The following is a 15,910-nucleotide window of genomic DNA, read 5'->3' as shown; positions in this document are numbered from 1 at the left end:
CGTTTATGTCCTGCATTCAGAATTTTAGTATTAGCTGTATATTATGGTCAGTACACAATCCTGATATAAAACTGAACAACATCACAGAAATCATTCTATGATTTATTATGTTACATTTTTCCTGTGTTTAACAATATTCTAGGACTGCATGTTTAGCTGATATAACCACTTTTCAATCATCTGTCATGTGATGTTTAAATTGTGCAAATTAATCTGTTAACGCTAAACAAATGTACTGTTGATGCTTCCATAAGGTGTATTTTACCTGCTTAACTGTCTCTCTTCAGACAACTTCGGATGAGCTGGATTTCCTTGTTTGGTCTCTTTCACTCTTCTTCTTTTCTTACTGAGATCTTAAGGTTTAGTCAGTGTGTTTTTCTATTGTGATAAAACATTTGCAGTTAAGTACAGAGGCTTTACTATCTGTCAATACACTGTGAAGAAATATATATATATATATATATATATATATATATATATATATATATATATATACTCACACACACACACACACACACACACACACACACACACACAAACGGAAAGAAATTAGCATGGGGACATTTTCATTATTGTTGTTCATTATTGTTGTTCATCGTTGTCATGTCATAATAAGACTAAAATAAATACAATGTTATCATGCTAATTTCTTCCATGTTTTGTTTACTTTCCTTTTTTATTGCTGCAATAATGTCAGTTTCAGGATCCTGATATTGTCTGTGTTGGCTTACTGTCTGTCAGACTGCCATGGCTATTTGGGAAATCATTGTTAAAGTTATTAATACCTGTGCTTTTCCTATATGACCAGTTAAAATGCCTGCTGTAACACCGTCATAACTATTTTAACGTCACGACTCAATGTGGGTTATTCTTTGAGCAAAGTCTGCAGAGTTGCATACATTAGGAAAGTGTGCTTACAGTATGTAGAGTATCCCATTACTGCCACAGTTTTTGGCGTCAATATTTCCTCTACAATCTCCTTATTTCTGCACAGTAGCACACACAGATGAGTGCGTGTGTGTGTGTGTGTGTGTGTGTGTGTGTGTGTGTGTGTGTGTGTGTGTTCAATGACCCTAGCAATATACACATACCAGACCACACAAAGAGCCAGAGCTCCGAAAATGTTATCAACAGAATCAATGGTACCAAAACACATACGCAGAAAATCACTATCCAGCTGCTTGGCCACTCATTTCCCCCAAATAAGAGTGTGTATATTTGAGTTGACAGTGTTTACACTTTGGGTCTGTTCTGTTCTGAGGAGGACGTCTCAACAAAGACCTGTGCTGATGACATTTGTCAGAGTTTACAGCTTTTCGTCCTGCCATCCTCCCCGTGAAATTTGACGCTGTTACGTCATGAAACGTCCAAAGTGACTAATCTTCAGCAATCAGGGCCTTAAAAGGCAACTTTCACTGCTGCAATCATACATCAGAGACTCTGCTTTATCAGATGTTTGCATGTCGACGTGTTGCTGTGATGTAATGGGGTGTTTTATGTGAAATTCAGCTTGAAAACAGACAGAAAAAGAAGAAGAACCCATTGTACCATCAGAAACAATAAATACAACTGTATTTATTTATGTGTGTGTGTGTGTGTTAAAGATGAATTACAGCACCCAGTGTTTTCATTGCACACACACACACATACACACACACACACACACACACACACACACACACACACACACACACACACACACACACACACACACACACACATATATATATATACTGTATATGTATGTATACATGTGTGTATGTATACATGTGTTTGTGTAGGACTGGAAGTTGCTTTCCCACACTGGACAGAGATCACTAGAAAGTGGGAGCACACAGGAAGCATAGTCAACTGGGAATTTAAACCCTGAGGAATCTCATCTGCTGTTCATCAGCCATCAGATACTCCTGCACACATCTACACACACACACACACACACACACACACACACACACACACACACACACACACACACACACACACACACACACACACACACACACACACACAGATACAACTCACCATGTACTCTAAACACAGCAGTTTAAAATAACATTTTACAGCGTGAGCATTAAAACTGTTGGCAAAGCACAATATTTTGAGAATATTCTGTCCTTGTTTATCTACCTAATTTTTGCAAATTACCCTGTATCCTCAAAACAAATGCCAGTCATGTCAGAGAAAATCAGGAGGAAGATTCAGCTGAAAGAGTTCAGACAAATATAGCCATATATCAACAGTAACCTTTACTTTATTTCATAACACTGAGCTTCACATCTGTATAGTTCAACAAGTCGTGTAAATAAAAGTATAGTGGGACCCAGAAGGATACATTCTTTCTCAAGGACACAGAGAACGAGGGGGGAGGGCGACAGAGAGAGGGAGAGAGTCATGCCACAGACACTTTACTCCTTCGTAGGAACCAGGACCCTCTTTTGTTGACCACCTCCGGGATGAACCACAGACCGTCAGCTCCTCATCACAACAGCCGGCCTGCGGGTCACAGCGACAGCCCCAGGGCTCAGAGCCGCGATAACCTGCTGATGTACGACGATGACTTGGGACAAGAAAACGGTTACTCTGGACGATGCCTTGGGTGAGTCTTTCATTTACATATCCTCCTCATCCAGATGTGCATGTGTGTGTGTGCGTGTGTGTGTGTGTGTGTGTGTGTGTGTGTGTGTGTGTGTGTGTGTGTGTGTGTGTGTGTGTGTGCCTTTGAGCATTTGGAAAAGCGCTATCTACATTTAAAGTATTATTATTATTCTGTGTTCACCTTCAGCTGCAGGTTTTGTTGAAATAACAGGAGGTCTATAACATCTTATATTTTTACAGCATTCACTTTAATCCAGCATGTTTAATTATCATGCAGGTTTTAGGCATGTCCATGTATCACTGGAATTCCTATTGATAACATGTAGGATATGTTGTACAATCAGAAGAAGTACTTTGGTTGTGGATTTACTTAAATTATAAATGGATGGCAGCGAAAATTAAGAATAATACATGATGTTGTTCGACTGATAAAACATAACATAAGGGAATAAGATCAAAGCTACAATGACCTCAAGTCATTTTCAGATGTTTTTCATAGTCCACAACTACTAAAAGAAGTTGTTGTTTGTGATGTTACAGAGTATCCTTTAATAGTCCCTCACATTTTTCATGGATTATCTTATTTGCATAATTCACTGTATGAGATAGCAGCTTTGTCACTTTTATCTCGGCAAATGTATATTTAAATTGATCAGATAATTTATATGAAGAAAATGTTGTTTTAATTAAACTGGGCTATTCTCTACATTACTTGCCAACGTAGTTACCTGGGGGGGAAAAAACGAGATTATACTTTCCTTTAATAAACAAATGGTCCATCAGGATGTGATTTGGTCTCCAGTTTGTTCTCAGGGTTGAAAGCATTGCATTTCCATTTCAACTTTGGCCTATACACTCTTGCTATTGATATTATTTATTAAATTGTATCCAAACATTATAGGGAAGTTAAGATTGCAGTTTCTAAAGAGTAATGTTTAAAACTTGTAAATTAGAATATAATAGTAGTACGATAAATATTATGAAGTAATTGATATTCATTGTCGTCATAGACTCTCTGTCATATTAAATGTACCAAATAAAAGCTAGCAGCAGATCATTTGGGATACTTTAAAGCAGGGGCGTTACTAGGTTTGAAAGAAAGGGGGGGCCTAGCCCCTCTGGAAGTGGCATGTTTGCACGCGCAATTTATTTTGGGCCCATTTGGGGCCAGGTTTATCCATTGTTTCAGACAGTTTATAGATTGGTTCAATCAGAAAGAGTGTGTTTTTGCTCTGTTGTTTTGCTTGCATTCATTCAGTATATGATAACACAAGAGACAGAATTGCAGGGTAATAGTGAACACAAATATGAACTTTTCTCAAATAAGAGAGAAATACTTTTCCTGCTTGTAAAGGAAAGACGGATAAACTAGCTTTCATATCCGCGTCACTCCCAAATCCAATGGATGGAGAATGAACCTGACAGTGTCAACTTTTGAGTTGTTTACTTGTTTTATTTTGAGCAGAAGGGAATAAGATTTTGATCAACGTTTACATCTATTTTGTTGTCCGTGTAGTGGTATTTTATGCTTATTTGGACACTATCACTGAGATAAATATGAACTAATTCAGTGTCAAAGTAGTTAAAGTACATCTTGATTATCTAATGATAAATATTGTATGATGGGCTGAAATGGAAGACACCCAATGCATTCACAATAATCAAGTCAAACTAGGATCGTAATGTACAGAGAATAACACTATCGGACAAGATCCAGGAAGCATTAGAGGCAGATAAAATAAATACACAAAAATAGCTAGCTTAGTGTTAACATAGCCCACCACAGTATTCCCTTTAATTTGCCTCAAGTAAACCTAAATGTAAGCAGATTACAATCGTTAACAACTACAGATAGCCACATTGAGTAACTCCGTGCATCATGTGAGCTAAACTCCTCGGTGTAGTTTACTTGGAGCTAAACTCCTTGGTGTACACTGTAAAATAAATCCTAGTTTTACGAAAAATAACTCTGTTTTTTTTTTATTATATACAATACTATACAAAATTACAGACATTATCTGTAAATGAACAACCCAACTGTTAATTTAAGTATTATGCTAATAATAACAAATGATATTATTTATACAGTATTTTTTTACTGCTTTCTTAAATTACATACAAATTCATGTAAAATAACAATAATTACCTTTAATTAAATACATAGCTCATTATATAAAGGTTCATGTCCAGACTAACAATTTAACGATTTTCTTTGTAATTTTAGGGTAAATCATATTAGTTTTATATTAATGTGTACTTTTACATTCAAACTCTGTAATTCTGGATCTCAATTTAGCTAACTTTTTTCATTACATCAAACATAATGCAGTCTTTTTTTACAAAGTAGAAGCAAGAATGATACGTTATAAGTCCTTTAGGAGCAACATGGGGTGACTTTGGCCCAGTGAGTGGAGAAGGTCCTTTAGAAACTGCAGGGTTGGTGGTTCAATTCCCAGCTGTTGTGTGTCCTGTGTTTGGCAGCGGCAACCATTTTACCCTCTTTTTTTTTTTTACGTTTTTTCTTTCTTTTCCGTTGTAGTTTACTTGGAGCTAAACTCCTTGGTGTAATCCTGCTGTCGTTGATGAGAGGCGTTACTTGGCAGAGTGAGAAAGCCAGCGCAGCAGCCTCCCCAAGGTCCTAATAAGATAAGATAAGATAAAATAAGATAATCCTTTATTAGTCCCGCAGTGGGGAAATTGCAGGACTACAGCAGCATTGCACACAGAGACACATAGTAAGTAAAACAATCAAGTAATATAAATACACAGTAGAACAGTAATAAAAACAGTACGAAGAATATGGTAGCAGTATTAAATATACAGACAGAGTAAATATTGCACCAGGTGATGAGCATAATTAAAGTGGCCAAAAGTGATTAAAGTGTATCAAGTGTTCAGAAGTGTTCAGAAGTGTTCTAAGTGTTTGTGGTCTACTGAGAGCTCAGCTTATTATGCAGCCTAACAGCAGCGGGAAGAAAGGACTTTCGGTAACTCTACCTCAGACACCGGGGGTGAATCAGTCGGTGGCTGAAGGAGCTGTGCAGCGCTGCCAGAGTGTCTTGCATGGGGTGGGAGGTGTGGTTCATCAACGATGAACCACACCAAGGCCATCATCCTCCTGTGTCTCACCACCTCCACAGTATCCAAAGGACACCCTAGCACGCTGCTGGCCTTCTTTACACGTTTGTTTAGTCTCCTCCTGTCAGCTGCCGTGATGCTGCTGCTCCAGAAGACCACTCTATAGAAAATGCCACCATAGAGTCAAAGAAGGTCTTCAGGAGTGCTCTCTGCACCCCAAAAGACCTCAGTCTCCTTAGCAGAAAGAGTCTGCTCTACAAACTACAAACTGAAGTAGGTCCAGGGATGAGCTCTCCTGGGAGCGGAGATGGACAAGGACCAGCCTCTCTAAGGTCTTCATCAGGTGGGATGTCAACCCCACCGGCCTGTAGCTTTTGAGGTCCTTGGGCCGCGAGGTCTTTGGTACCGGTACCACGCAGGATGTCTTCCATAGCTGTGGTACTTTTCCCCAGGGGGGGTGGAGTTGAGGTGGAGGGGGGGCCGGGTAACCCACAGGGGGTTGCAGATGATGGGGTTGCAGATGATGGGGGGGTGCAGATGATGGGGGGTGCAGATGATGGGGTTGCAGATGATGGGGTTGCAGCATAATGCCCTATGGTTAAGTATGGTGATAGGCTATTGGATTGTAATTTGAAGGGGGAGAAAACATACAAACAACAATGCATACACATATGTAGCATGTTAGAGTTATTAATAACTTGTCCATGTGAGAAACAATAGTTTAATTTAATGACATCACCAAAATATATACATATCTTTTTTCAAGTCAAATTATTTTGGAAAGAGGCCGAACGACGCCCCTGTTTTATAGAATAGGCAAATACTGTATTTGTTCTGGTATTACCACATAAGTAAAAATGTATGATTACATCCTGTTATCCACATATTAAGCCACTAAAAAGCTAACATTTTAGATGCAGAATGTTAAATTGAGATGAAAGTGGGAACACGTGATTAATGTTTTGTTTCCAAAAGGTTTCATATGTGTGTATATACGTGATCATGTGGACAACACACTGTGTTTCTGTCCCCTGACTCTCTGGCAGCCAAAGCAGCTCTGAGAGACAGCTCATGGTTCCCAGCAGTGTCATTAAACGACGCCAGGCTCTTCGTGGTCCAGCCTACATGTTCTCTGCTCCCTCAATCAGCCCATCAGAGGTTGAGCAGCGTTTCCTGGAGGCAGCTGAGTACGGCAACATACCAGAAGTGCGCCGCATGCTTCTCCAAGTGCCCAACTTGAACGTCAATGCTGTGGATTACATGGGCCAGAATGCATTGCAGCTGGCTGTTGCCAGCGAACATCTGGAGGTGACGGAGCTGCTGTTAGGGAGGACGGATTTGGCCAGAGTGGGTGACGCCCTCCTGCTAGCCATCAGTAAGACACATTTGCATGGGGTCCTCCACCAAATCTCATAATGCGGAAAGATAACAAATCAACCTATATATAGCCCAATGACAGTGAAAAGCCTCACAACGGGAGCTTTAAATCAAATGGAGGGTACTGTGATACAGTGAACAAAATGACAGACTTTCTTAGCAAATTATATAGCCAACATGATAATTAGGCAAAACTACCAAAATACTAAACCACTTAATGATCACAAGACTGTCAAATGGACTTTGAGAATAAAACGTGTTTTATGATCCAAGGAAACCCTCTCCACACTTCCTTGATAGAAAGCTACTTTTAATAGTCCACCATTTGTATAACACTGAAGAAATCCAATATAAATGAGATCAACTTAAAAATCAGCGTCCAGACCAGCACAGCAAAACTTAGATCACATGAGTAAACCTACTTAACTGTGCTCACTTTTCTTTATCAGAAGAAAGTCTTTGGTTGTATGTTGTATACAATAACATTTAAATAATAAATGACTTATAACTATGTAAAAAAGCTGACCGGATAGCATACTGGTTAGCTATACAACCCATAAATGCAGAACATCTACTGATACAATCAGTAGGATTTGCCGCCTATTGTAAAAACACAAAAATTGAAAAAGCATAGACATTACCACCAGGATTAACTGCCAGAAACATTAACCTCCATTTATTTGGCTGTAAATTGATGGTGAGCAATATGAGTTTGCTGTTGAGTGAGTTTGGATTAAAGCTTCGATGCTTTTACGTTCCTACTTTTCTGTGAGATCATAAACAACATCAGGAACACAGCTATAAGGCTGTCAGTGGAGCCAAACCACCAACAGCTTTGCTCTGTGTGTGTGTGTGTGTGTGTGTGTGTGTGTGTGTGTGTGTGTGTGTGTGTGTGTGTGTGTGTGTGTGTGTGTGTGTGTGTGTGTGTGTGTGTGACATAGGTAAAGGCTATGTTCGTATCACAGAGGCCCTGCTGTGTCACCCGGCGTTTAGAGATGCCCATCGTCTGACAGGGAGCCCTGCTCAAGCAGACATGTTGGATGACTTCTACGCCTACGATGAGGACGGGACGAGGTAAGGCAGTTAGAAGGCAGAAGCATCACTAAAAATGTTGTTAGCTGATGTAGCATGATCTATGTAAATGTATTGGTCTTTATGTTGCTGTGTGTGTGTACCCCCACAGGTTCTCTCATGACGTCACTCCAGTGATCCTTGCGGCGCACTGCCAAGAGTACGAGATAGTTCACACCCTGCTAAGTAAGGGGGCTCGCATCGACCCTCCTCATGATTACTTCTGTGACTGCGACTCCTGTAACTACCAGCAACAGTTTGATTCCTTCAGCCACTCGCGATCCAGGATCAATGCCTACAAAGGACTAGCCAGTCCCGCTTACCTCTGCCTATCCAATGAGGACCCAGTTCTGGCCGCCCTGGAGCTCAGCAACGAGCTGGCCATGCTGGCTAATATTGAGAAAGAATTTAAGGTACAAATGTTATGAAAGACAGAAAAAAACACCACCAGACTCTGCAACCACTGTGCACATCCTGTTAGTGCTACTGTACACGTGCCCTAAAGTCCAGCTAATCGTCAAGTACACAAAACTATATTTTCCATGTTGCTGCCAACCAGCTGCCAGTAAAAGCTGCCAGTAAACACAAGAACATTTTATGAGCCTTAAAAGAGGAAGCAGAAACAGACAGGGGTCTAGTCACTGCTGACATTGTTGGTCTGGCACACACATATCACAACTTTATCTATTACTGGCTTTACAGTAGGACAGTATACTGCAGGTACAATGCAATACATACATGTTGCAATAAAATGCACAGCTCACACAAATTAATCATAAAGCCCACTTTTCCTGGTATATAGGCAGTTTTATGTCTCACTATAATACCTAAAAGGTTTGAGGTCTTCAAACTTTTCCAAAACCTTTTTCAGTGAACTATTACTGTCAATTTAAAACCTGTGTATAGTTATCCTTAACACAATCTCTATCTTAAAATTATCACAATATTTCCTTTAAAGTTTATAAGCACATTTTTCCATAAAACCGTGACTTATTTTACTGATTGGATGCTGTCAGATGGGCTAGACTACACCAGTAACCTCAGCATCAGACCAAATCTCCTGCAATCTGTTTCACTGATGCACATTTCCCCTCATTGTGTTCGTAGAACGAGTACCGCTGCCTGTCGAGCCAGTGTAAGGACTATGTGGTGGGCCTTCTGGATCTGTGTCGCAGCACGGAGGAGGTGGAGGCAATACTGAGCGGAGAAACGGACTCTGAAGAAAGCTATGATCTCCCAGGTCGCCCCTCCCTCACACGGCTCAAATTGGCCATCAAATATGAACTCAAAAAGGTTAGTATGCCCACAAACAGGCAATGCCACATAGGAAAGAAAAAGTCAGTGCTTTTGGTCATTTAAGAAATATTAACCATCATGTTTTAAGATTTATTTCCAACCATCCGACCAGCCACTTCTTTCAAATCTTGTCATTACAACTTGGAAATATTCAAAGTTTATTAATGTAGCAATGGAGCTGTGTTAACCAATAAACACTACATTCGTCATTAATTCAAGGAGACTTTGAGATTTAGTGTGTGCAGTCAAAAAGCATTGATTTCACTCTAATTCAATTCTAGAAGACTTCTAGAAGACAAGCTATGAAAGTAAAACATCAGCTTCAATTTAAATTACAAGTAAAGTAGCCATGTTGTTCAACAGCTACTGTGGCACTAAGACCTGGTTAAGAGAGGAACTGAAAGACATGTGGGATGCCTTTAAATCTCTCATGACCCCACCAAAATAAATCACGAAGAAGAAACTTAATTGTAGCTTCAACACTGTTTAATAAGAAAACAAGTCCGCTCCAAATATGAGCACAAGAAACTTTATTGGAGAATTGTCCACTTGATTGTCCAGAAGATTTGTCCAACTCAAAAACAGTCTTCCTTTATGCAACTGAATAATCCTACTTTTTTTTTAAATGTCATCCCTTCAAAATGCAAAAATATAAACCATAAAAAGAAATGCAGAGGATGTATTTGTGAGAACAAATAATCCGGTGTTGGTTTAGTTTGCTGTTCAAATGTTGTTGTCCTCAATATACACGTCGGTTGCGGTACTATCATCTAAAGGAGCTATATTTGTTGACCCTCCCCAGAAGGCTCAACCCTTGCTCTGCCTCTCCTCACAAATAACATCACGAATCGCTATCCTGACAATTCTCTTCCTCCATATTTGCCGGGCCACGCCCCCTTCCACCTGCGGAGTGCAGAACACCTGACTAGTGCTGCCAAATTAATCAATTTCACACCAACTTTCACTCTAATAAAAATAAAAGCTGATTATATGGTCAGAAAACAAAACCCAAGATGGTTTGATTCTTATTGTAGTTTATAAAAAACAGAATGGCTGAACTCTGTCTTACTTTCCTTTTTCAGATGTCTCATTTTTTCTTATCAGAGACCACTTTACTTTAGTTATCAGTCTTCAGCTATTTTGGCCAAACATGCTCTGGTTCCAGCTCTCAAATAGGTGATATGCTGCTTTTCTCTGTTTTATAAACTTGCAAATTGAATAGGTTTGGGTTTTGCCCTGTGCTCTGGGATGGTATTTTTTGGAAATAATTAAACGAAAACTAAAATAATCTGCAGATGAATCGAAAATGACAAAAATTGCTTCATCCCGACCTGTTTGCATTATGATGCACAGTGCTTCTTTGGGCCATTCGTCTTATGATACAAGGATCAAATTGGAGTTCAGGCAGCAGACTATTTACTGTATGTTCACACTGTGGAGCAATACAATAATATCCTGTATACTCTATGATGTCTTTGCCCTTCAGTTTGTGGCACATCCTAACTGCCAGCAGCAGCTCCTGAGTATCTGGTATGAGAATCTGCCCGGCCTCAGACAACAGACCACTGCTATCAAACTGCTAGTGGTGCTGGCGGTGGCTATCGGACTGCCTGGACTGTCAGTGGCCTACTGGATCGCTCCGTGCAGCAGAGTATGAAACATTCATGCGAAAGAATATCACTCACATAACATACTAAATACTAGTTCCTTGCAGACGGTTTTCTCTCAAACTACTTGCGTTTCATCTCTCTCGCTCAGGTGGGGAAAGTGATGCGAAGCCCCTTCATGAAGTTTGTGGCCCATGCGTCATCCTTCACCATTTTCCTGGGTCTTCTGATCCTGAATGCTGCTGACCGTTTCGCAGGCACCACCCTGTTGCCAAACATGACCCACCATCATCACCCAGGATTACTCAAACTGAACTCTGACCCGCTGCTGCTCTTCCGCATGACCACGACACCCTTCACATGGATGGAGATTCTCATCATTTCATGGGTCATGGGTAAGCGTTAAACGATCATGACGGATGAAAGTCTTGACCTTCTGTACATCTAGTCATGTGACTTGTGTCGCTGCAGGTATGATCTGGGCTGAGGTGAAGGAGATCTGGAGTCAAGGGCCGGGGGAGTACCTCGTTGAACCGTGGAACTTCCTAGACTTTGGGATGCTGGCGATCTTCCTCGCCTCCTTCAGTTGTCGCTTCTCCACCCTGAGACACGCTGACTTAGCCCAGACCTATGTATACACACACTACACGACACTGATCAATGTCACACTGCCCCCTGAGATACACTACTTTACACTGGGTGAGCCTGCTCACATGCATGCACACACTGACAGACCGCCACTCTTTAAATAGCATAATTTACTTTGTGTATAAACAGATGCAGTGAGTTAGTGTGAGGCGGCACATACAGGAGCACATGGTCCGCTGTAGCGGAGCTAACTGTCTGGCTTTGGACTTTAAAAACAGAACAGAATAAAACAGGCCAATTATAAAGTAACAACTTTACAACCTTTTTAAATGCAAATCTGAGTAACAGTTGCTTCGTTCAGTGGTTCCTATTTTTGTTTTGTGACCCCTTAAAATACAAAAAAAGTATACTCAGTCACAGATTGCACGTGTATTTGATAATAGTTGGATGCCAGAAGAGGTAAAACTATTCAATGTTTCTCAGAAAGAGCAGAGATTTCAGAAAAATCCTCCCCAAAATGCTTTTCTATTTCCATGATCATAATAAGTTCAGGAGCTTTTTAACATACTATCTCTGGGAAAGGCTAATTGAACACTTTTAATAAACATTTTAAAAGTAGTGTACAAAAGTCAGTCTACTGACTGATTCACACGTTATTTGTCTGCAGCGCGGCTCTACTGGTTGCCTTCAGATCCCCAGCTGGTATCGGAGGGCCTGTACGCGGTGGCGGTGGTGCTGAGCTTCTCTCGGATCGCTTACATCCTTCCAGCCAACGAGAGCTTCGGTCCACTGCAGATCTCTCTCGGGAGGACTGTCAAGGACATCTTCAAGTTCATGGTCATCTTCCTCTTGGTCTTTCTGGCGTTCATGATCGGCATGTTCAACCTGTACTCTTATTACCTGGGCGCGAAGCAGAACGATGCCTTTACAACGTGAGATACCTGCATTTGTTCCCACATGCTTTTAGAGAAAGTTTTTTGGTCTTCTTTTTTTGGAAACATGGATAATTCATAATAATAATTCACATTCCATTCATCACTGTGGATAATAGAGCATCTTTATATAAAATCACTGAAAATAGTAATTTCCAACATTTTCTGTCTTTTTTTCTGGTCACCCTTTAAATTATGTGGGGCTCCTTATCACAGATTACGGCCTTAAGTGTGAACACAAGGTGTCAGATTATTTTATTTAAGGGAGTTTTAGAGTCTGGAAGAGGTTGGAAATATATCCTTTATTTAAAAATAAAAGCAAATTACAAGAAAGTCAGAAATAATTTAATAAATTTATTCAGATTTTTAGCTTCCTTATCCCTTTAATCAGATTGTGACCCCTCAGATTTAACCCATTGTAGGGCCCCGAGCCCCTGGTTGGGAACCACATCTTGCCATAAATATATGTTGATAGATTGCCTATCTTATGCAATTAATTATTGTCCGCGCAGAAGGAAAATTGCTTAAAACCTTGACTTCTTCTGTTTTCTCACAGAGCATCTTTAACATCTCCGTTCTAATGATTAATGGTCTGTTAGAAACCAAAAATAACTTTTCTCTCATCTCCCTCCATTTCCTTCTCTGTGCGTGCGTCTAGTCTGGAGGAGAGCTTCAAGACATTGTTCTGGGCCATATTTGGACTGTCTGAGGTCCGGTCTGTCGTGATCAATAATGGACACAAATTCATCGAGAACATCGGCTACGTGCTGTACGGGGTTTACAACGTCACCATGGTGATAGTGCTGCTCAACATGCTCATCGCCATGATTAACAGTTCTTTCCAGGAGATTGAGGTTCGTCATCAAAGTACTAATCATCATGTGCTTCAGATGCAAGAGACAAATGTGGACAGTGGTCTGAGATTTTTGAATTTTTGTCAGGAGAGAAATTATGTAATTTAGACCTGGAGAAAAGTGAAGGTAAGCCACCAGGTTTAGATTCGTTCAGTACATTAAGATAGATTTAGGTATGTCTAAGTAGGAATTACAAGCAAAAAATAGTCCCTATGTAATGGACAAAATCTACTGGAAAACCATTTCAAATCTATGTAAAAAAATAACATAGAATTTAAATTTGAATCAAGTCATTATTTCGATAATGCTTTTTTATGTTTGTGTTTGTGAGGAAATATGGGACATTTTAAGAAATACTTTTCACTTTCTTTTCAATACTTTTTACTTTTCACTTATTCACTTTCTTGCGGTGAGTTAGATACAAAATATTGATACCATTCTTACGTCTGTATGCTAAATATTAAGATACAGCTAGCAGCTGATTAGCTTAGCTTAGGACAAAGACTGTAAATGGGGGGGAAACAGCAAGCCTGGCTCTGTAGCCTGAAGCAGTAGCTTCTGAAAGTCTTGCCAGACAACCAGAGACCAGAACCAGAAATAGTCGGGCACATTGTAAAACCACAACTTGTCTTTTATATACTTTGTTTTTTGTAAGGACTAACAGATGAAATGTTAATTAAACTGCACAAACTCACAGAGTGTTATGAATCTTCTCATCAAACTCTCCGGAGGAACGCATACTAATGTGAAACTATTCCTTTCAGACTCAGGTATCAGTGGTGCTAATGATGTGTTTTTCTCTTTCTAACCAATTTGTCTACCTCTTTTCTACCTTTTGTTTCTTTAGGACGATGCTGATGTGGAGTGGAAGTTTGCTCGGGCCAAGCTCTGGTTCTCCTACTTTGAGGAGGGAAGGACGCTCCCTGTGCCCTTTAACCTGGTCCCCAGTCCAAAATCTATGCTGGGAATGGCGACGGCCATCAAGACCTTGCTCCTGCAATACGTGGCAGGACACAGTGAGGAGAAAACTGAGACACAGCTCAACCAGGTACCACACAAGGCATGTGTTTTATATACACAGCATATATCCTTTCTCAGCTTGTACGGTAGTGATCATACAACTATGATACTTATTGGAGCTTTGAATGCAGAGCCTGAGCACCTCCCAGTGGTTTTACTGCTGCACCACAGAGTTTAACAAGAGAAGTGTCACAATGTTGTTCCGTGAAGTTCATTTCAGCTTAATTTTCCAGCTCGGCGTAGGCAAAAATTCTGGTTTCGGTGCTTCTACCAGCTCATCCAGATATCAGGTATGTAACTCTGTGTATTTCACAAAATGTCAGTCAAAAAAACATATTTTTTATGTGAGTAATTTATCATCTGCAGAATTAGCTTTTACAACAAAATGAATGAAAAGCTTTTAAAATATGATACATTGCGACACTATTACTATCCAGCAGTAAACAACACTGGTCCATTTACAAAGTGTGACAATGTTTCACGTTAATACAGCAATACAAATTATATTCTGCAAAAATTAATTGAGATTTCCATCTCTGGTTGCAGAAGATCATGAAGCGTCTGATAAAGCGTTACATCATCAAATCTCAAGCGGATAAAGAGAGTGACGAGATCACAGAAGGTAAAATCAACACAATACACATGACATCTATTGCTTCATGACACCTATTGTTTCTGCCCATCTGGGGAGAGGGATCGTCCTCTGTTGCTCTCCTGAAGGTTTCTTCCTTTTTTCCCTGTGAAAGTTTTTTTTCTGTTTTTTTTGGTTTTTCCTGATCCGATGTGAGGTCCCGGGACAGGGATGTCTTATGTATACAGATTGTAAAGCCCTCCGAGGCAAATTTGTAATTTTGGGCAATACAAAATAAAATTAATTGAATTGAACAATGATGCTAAAACTGAACCTGTTTCAATCGTTATATCCATTTGGAAAATAAAGCTATTCTTGTCATATTTACAGTAGTTTCTTTCTCAGAACTTTAGATTTTCCATTTTGAAATTAAACTTTTCCTTTATGCCTTTGTGTGTGTTTTTCTTCAGGAGAACTGAAAGAGATCAAGCAAGACATCTCGAGTCTGCGATACGAGCTGCTGGAGGAGAAATCACAGAACACGGAGACACTGGACGGGCTGCTGAGGAGGCTGGGAGAGATCAGTACACCTTCAGCAGCACTGCCGTAAAACAAAGAGTTTTTTGTGCCTGCTCGCCATCATTTAGTGTAGACACAGTGTGATGGTGAAAAAACATTAATAACATAAAATAAGAATGTACAGTATATGACATAAGATTAAAATGTATTTTCTGAATTGCATAAGTATGTGTTTTATGTTTATAATGCACGCAAAGTATAGAGAAGATTATGGGTCCTCCCTCACCGACCAAATACTGTCAATCATTATCATTTGGACACAAAACATTAAGTGATATGAATACATATCATTTGCAGAAAAAAAGCATTTACTTTGGCAAAACTAACGTACGGAGCTTTACC

The 15,910-nt window shown here is 39.9% G+C and overlaps 1 protein-coding gene across 1 annotated transcript; it reads left to right on the top strand.

The window, feature by feature from the left end:
- Positions 1 to 2,453: 2,453 nt before the first annotated feature.
- trpc6a (transient receptor potential cation channel, subfamily C, member 6a) lies at positions 2,454 to 15,617 on the top strand (the record flags this gene model as incomplete). Its single annotated transcript, XM_079214010.1, has 14 exons — positions 2,454 to 2,596; positions 6,720 to 7,048; positions 7,992 to 8,124; positions 8,234 to 8,534; positions 9,229 to 9,414; positions 10,904 to 11,068; positions 11,176 to 11,419; positions 11,496 to 11,723; positions 12,280 to 12,544; positions 13,203 to 13,398; positions 14,246 to 14,446; positions 14,652 to 14,708; positions 14,965 to 15,040; positions 15,460 to 15,617. 14 exons carry the CDS (start codon positions 2,454 to 2,456, stop codon positions 15,597 to 15,599), a joined length of 2,664 nt encoding a protein of 887 aa, XP_079070136.1. The 3' UTR covers positions 15,600 to 15,617.
- Between the last annotated feature and the right edge of the window lie 293 nt (positions 15,618 to 15,910).

Source organism: Taurulus bubalis, assembly GCF_910589615.1.
Source record: "Taurulus bubalis genome assembly, chromosome: 2".
Taxonomy (NCBI): domain Eukaryota; kingdom Metazoa; phylum Chordata; class Actinopteri; order Perciformes; family Cottidae; genus Taurulus; species Taurulus bubalis.
The sequence above is the reverse complement of the archived record's forward strand: the minus strand, read 5'-3'. Positions and strand labels throughout refer to the sequence as shown.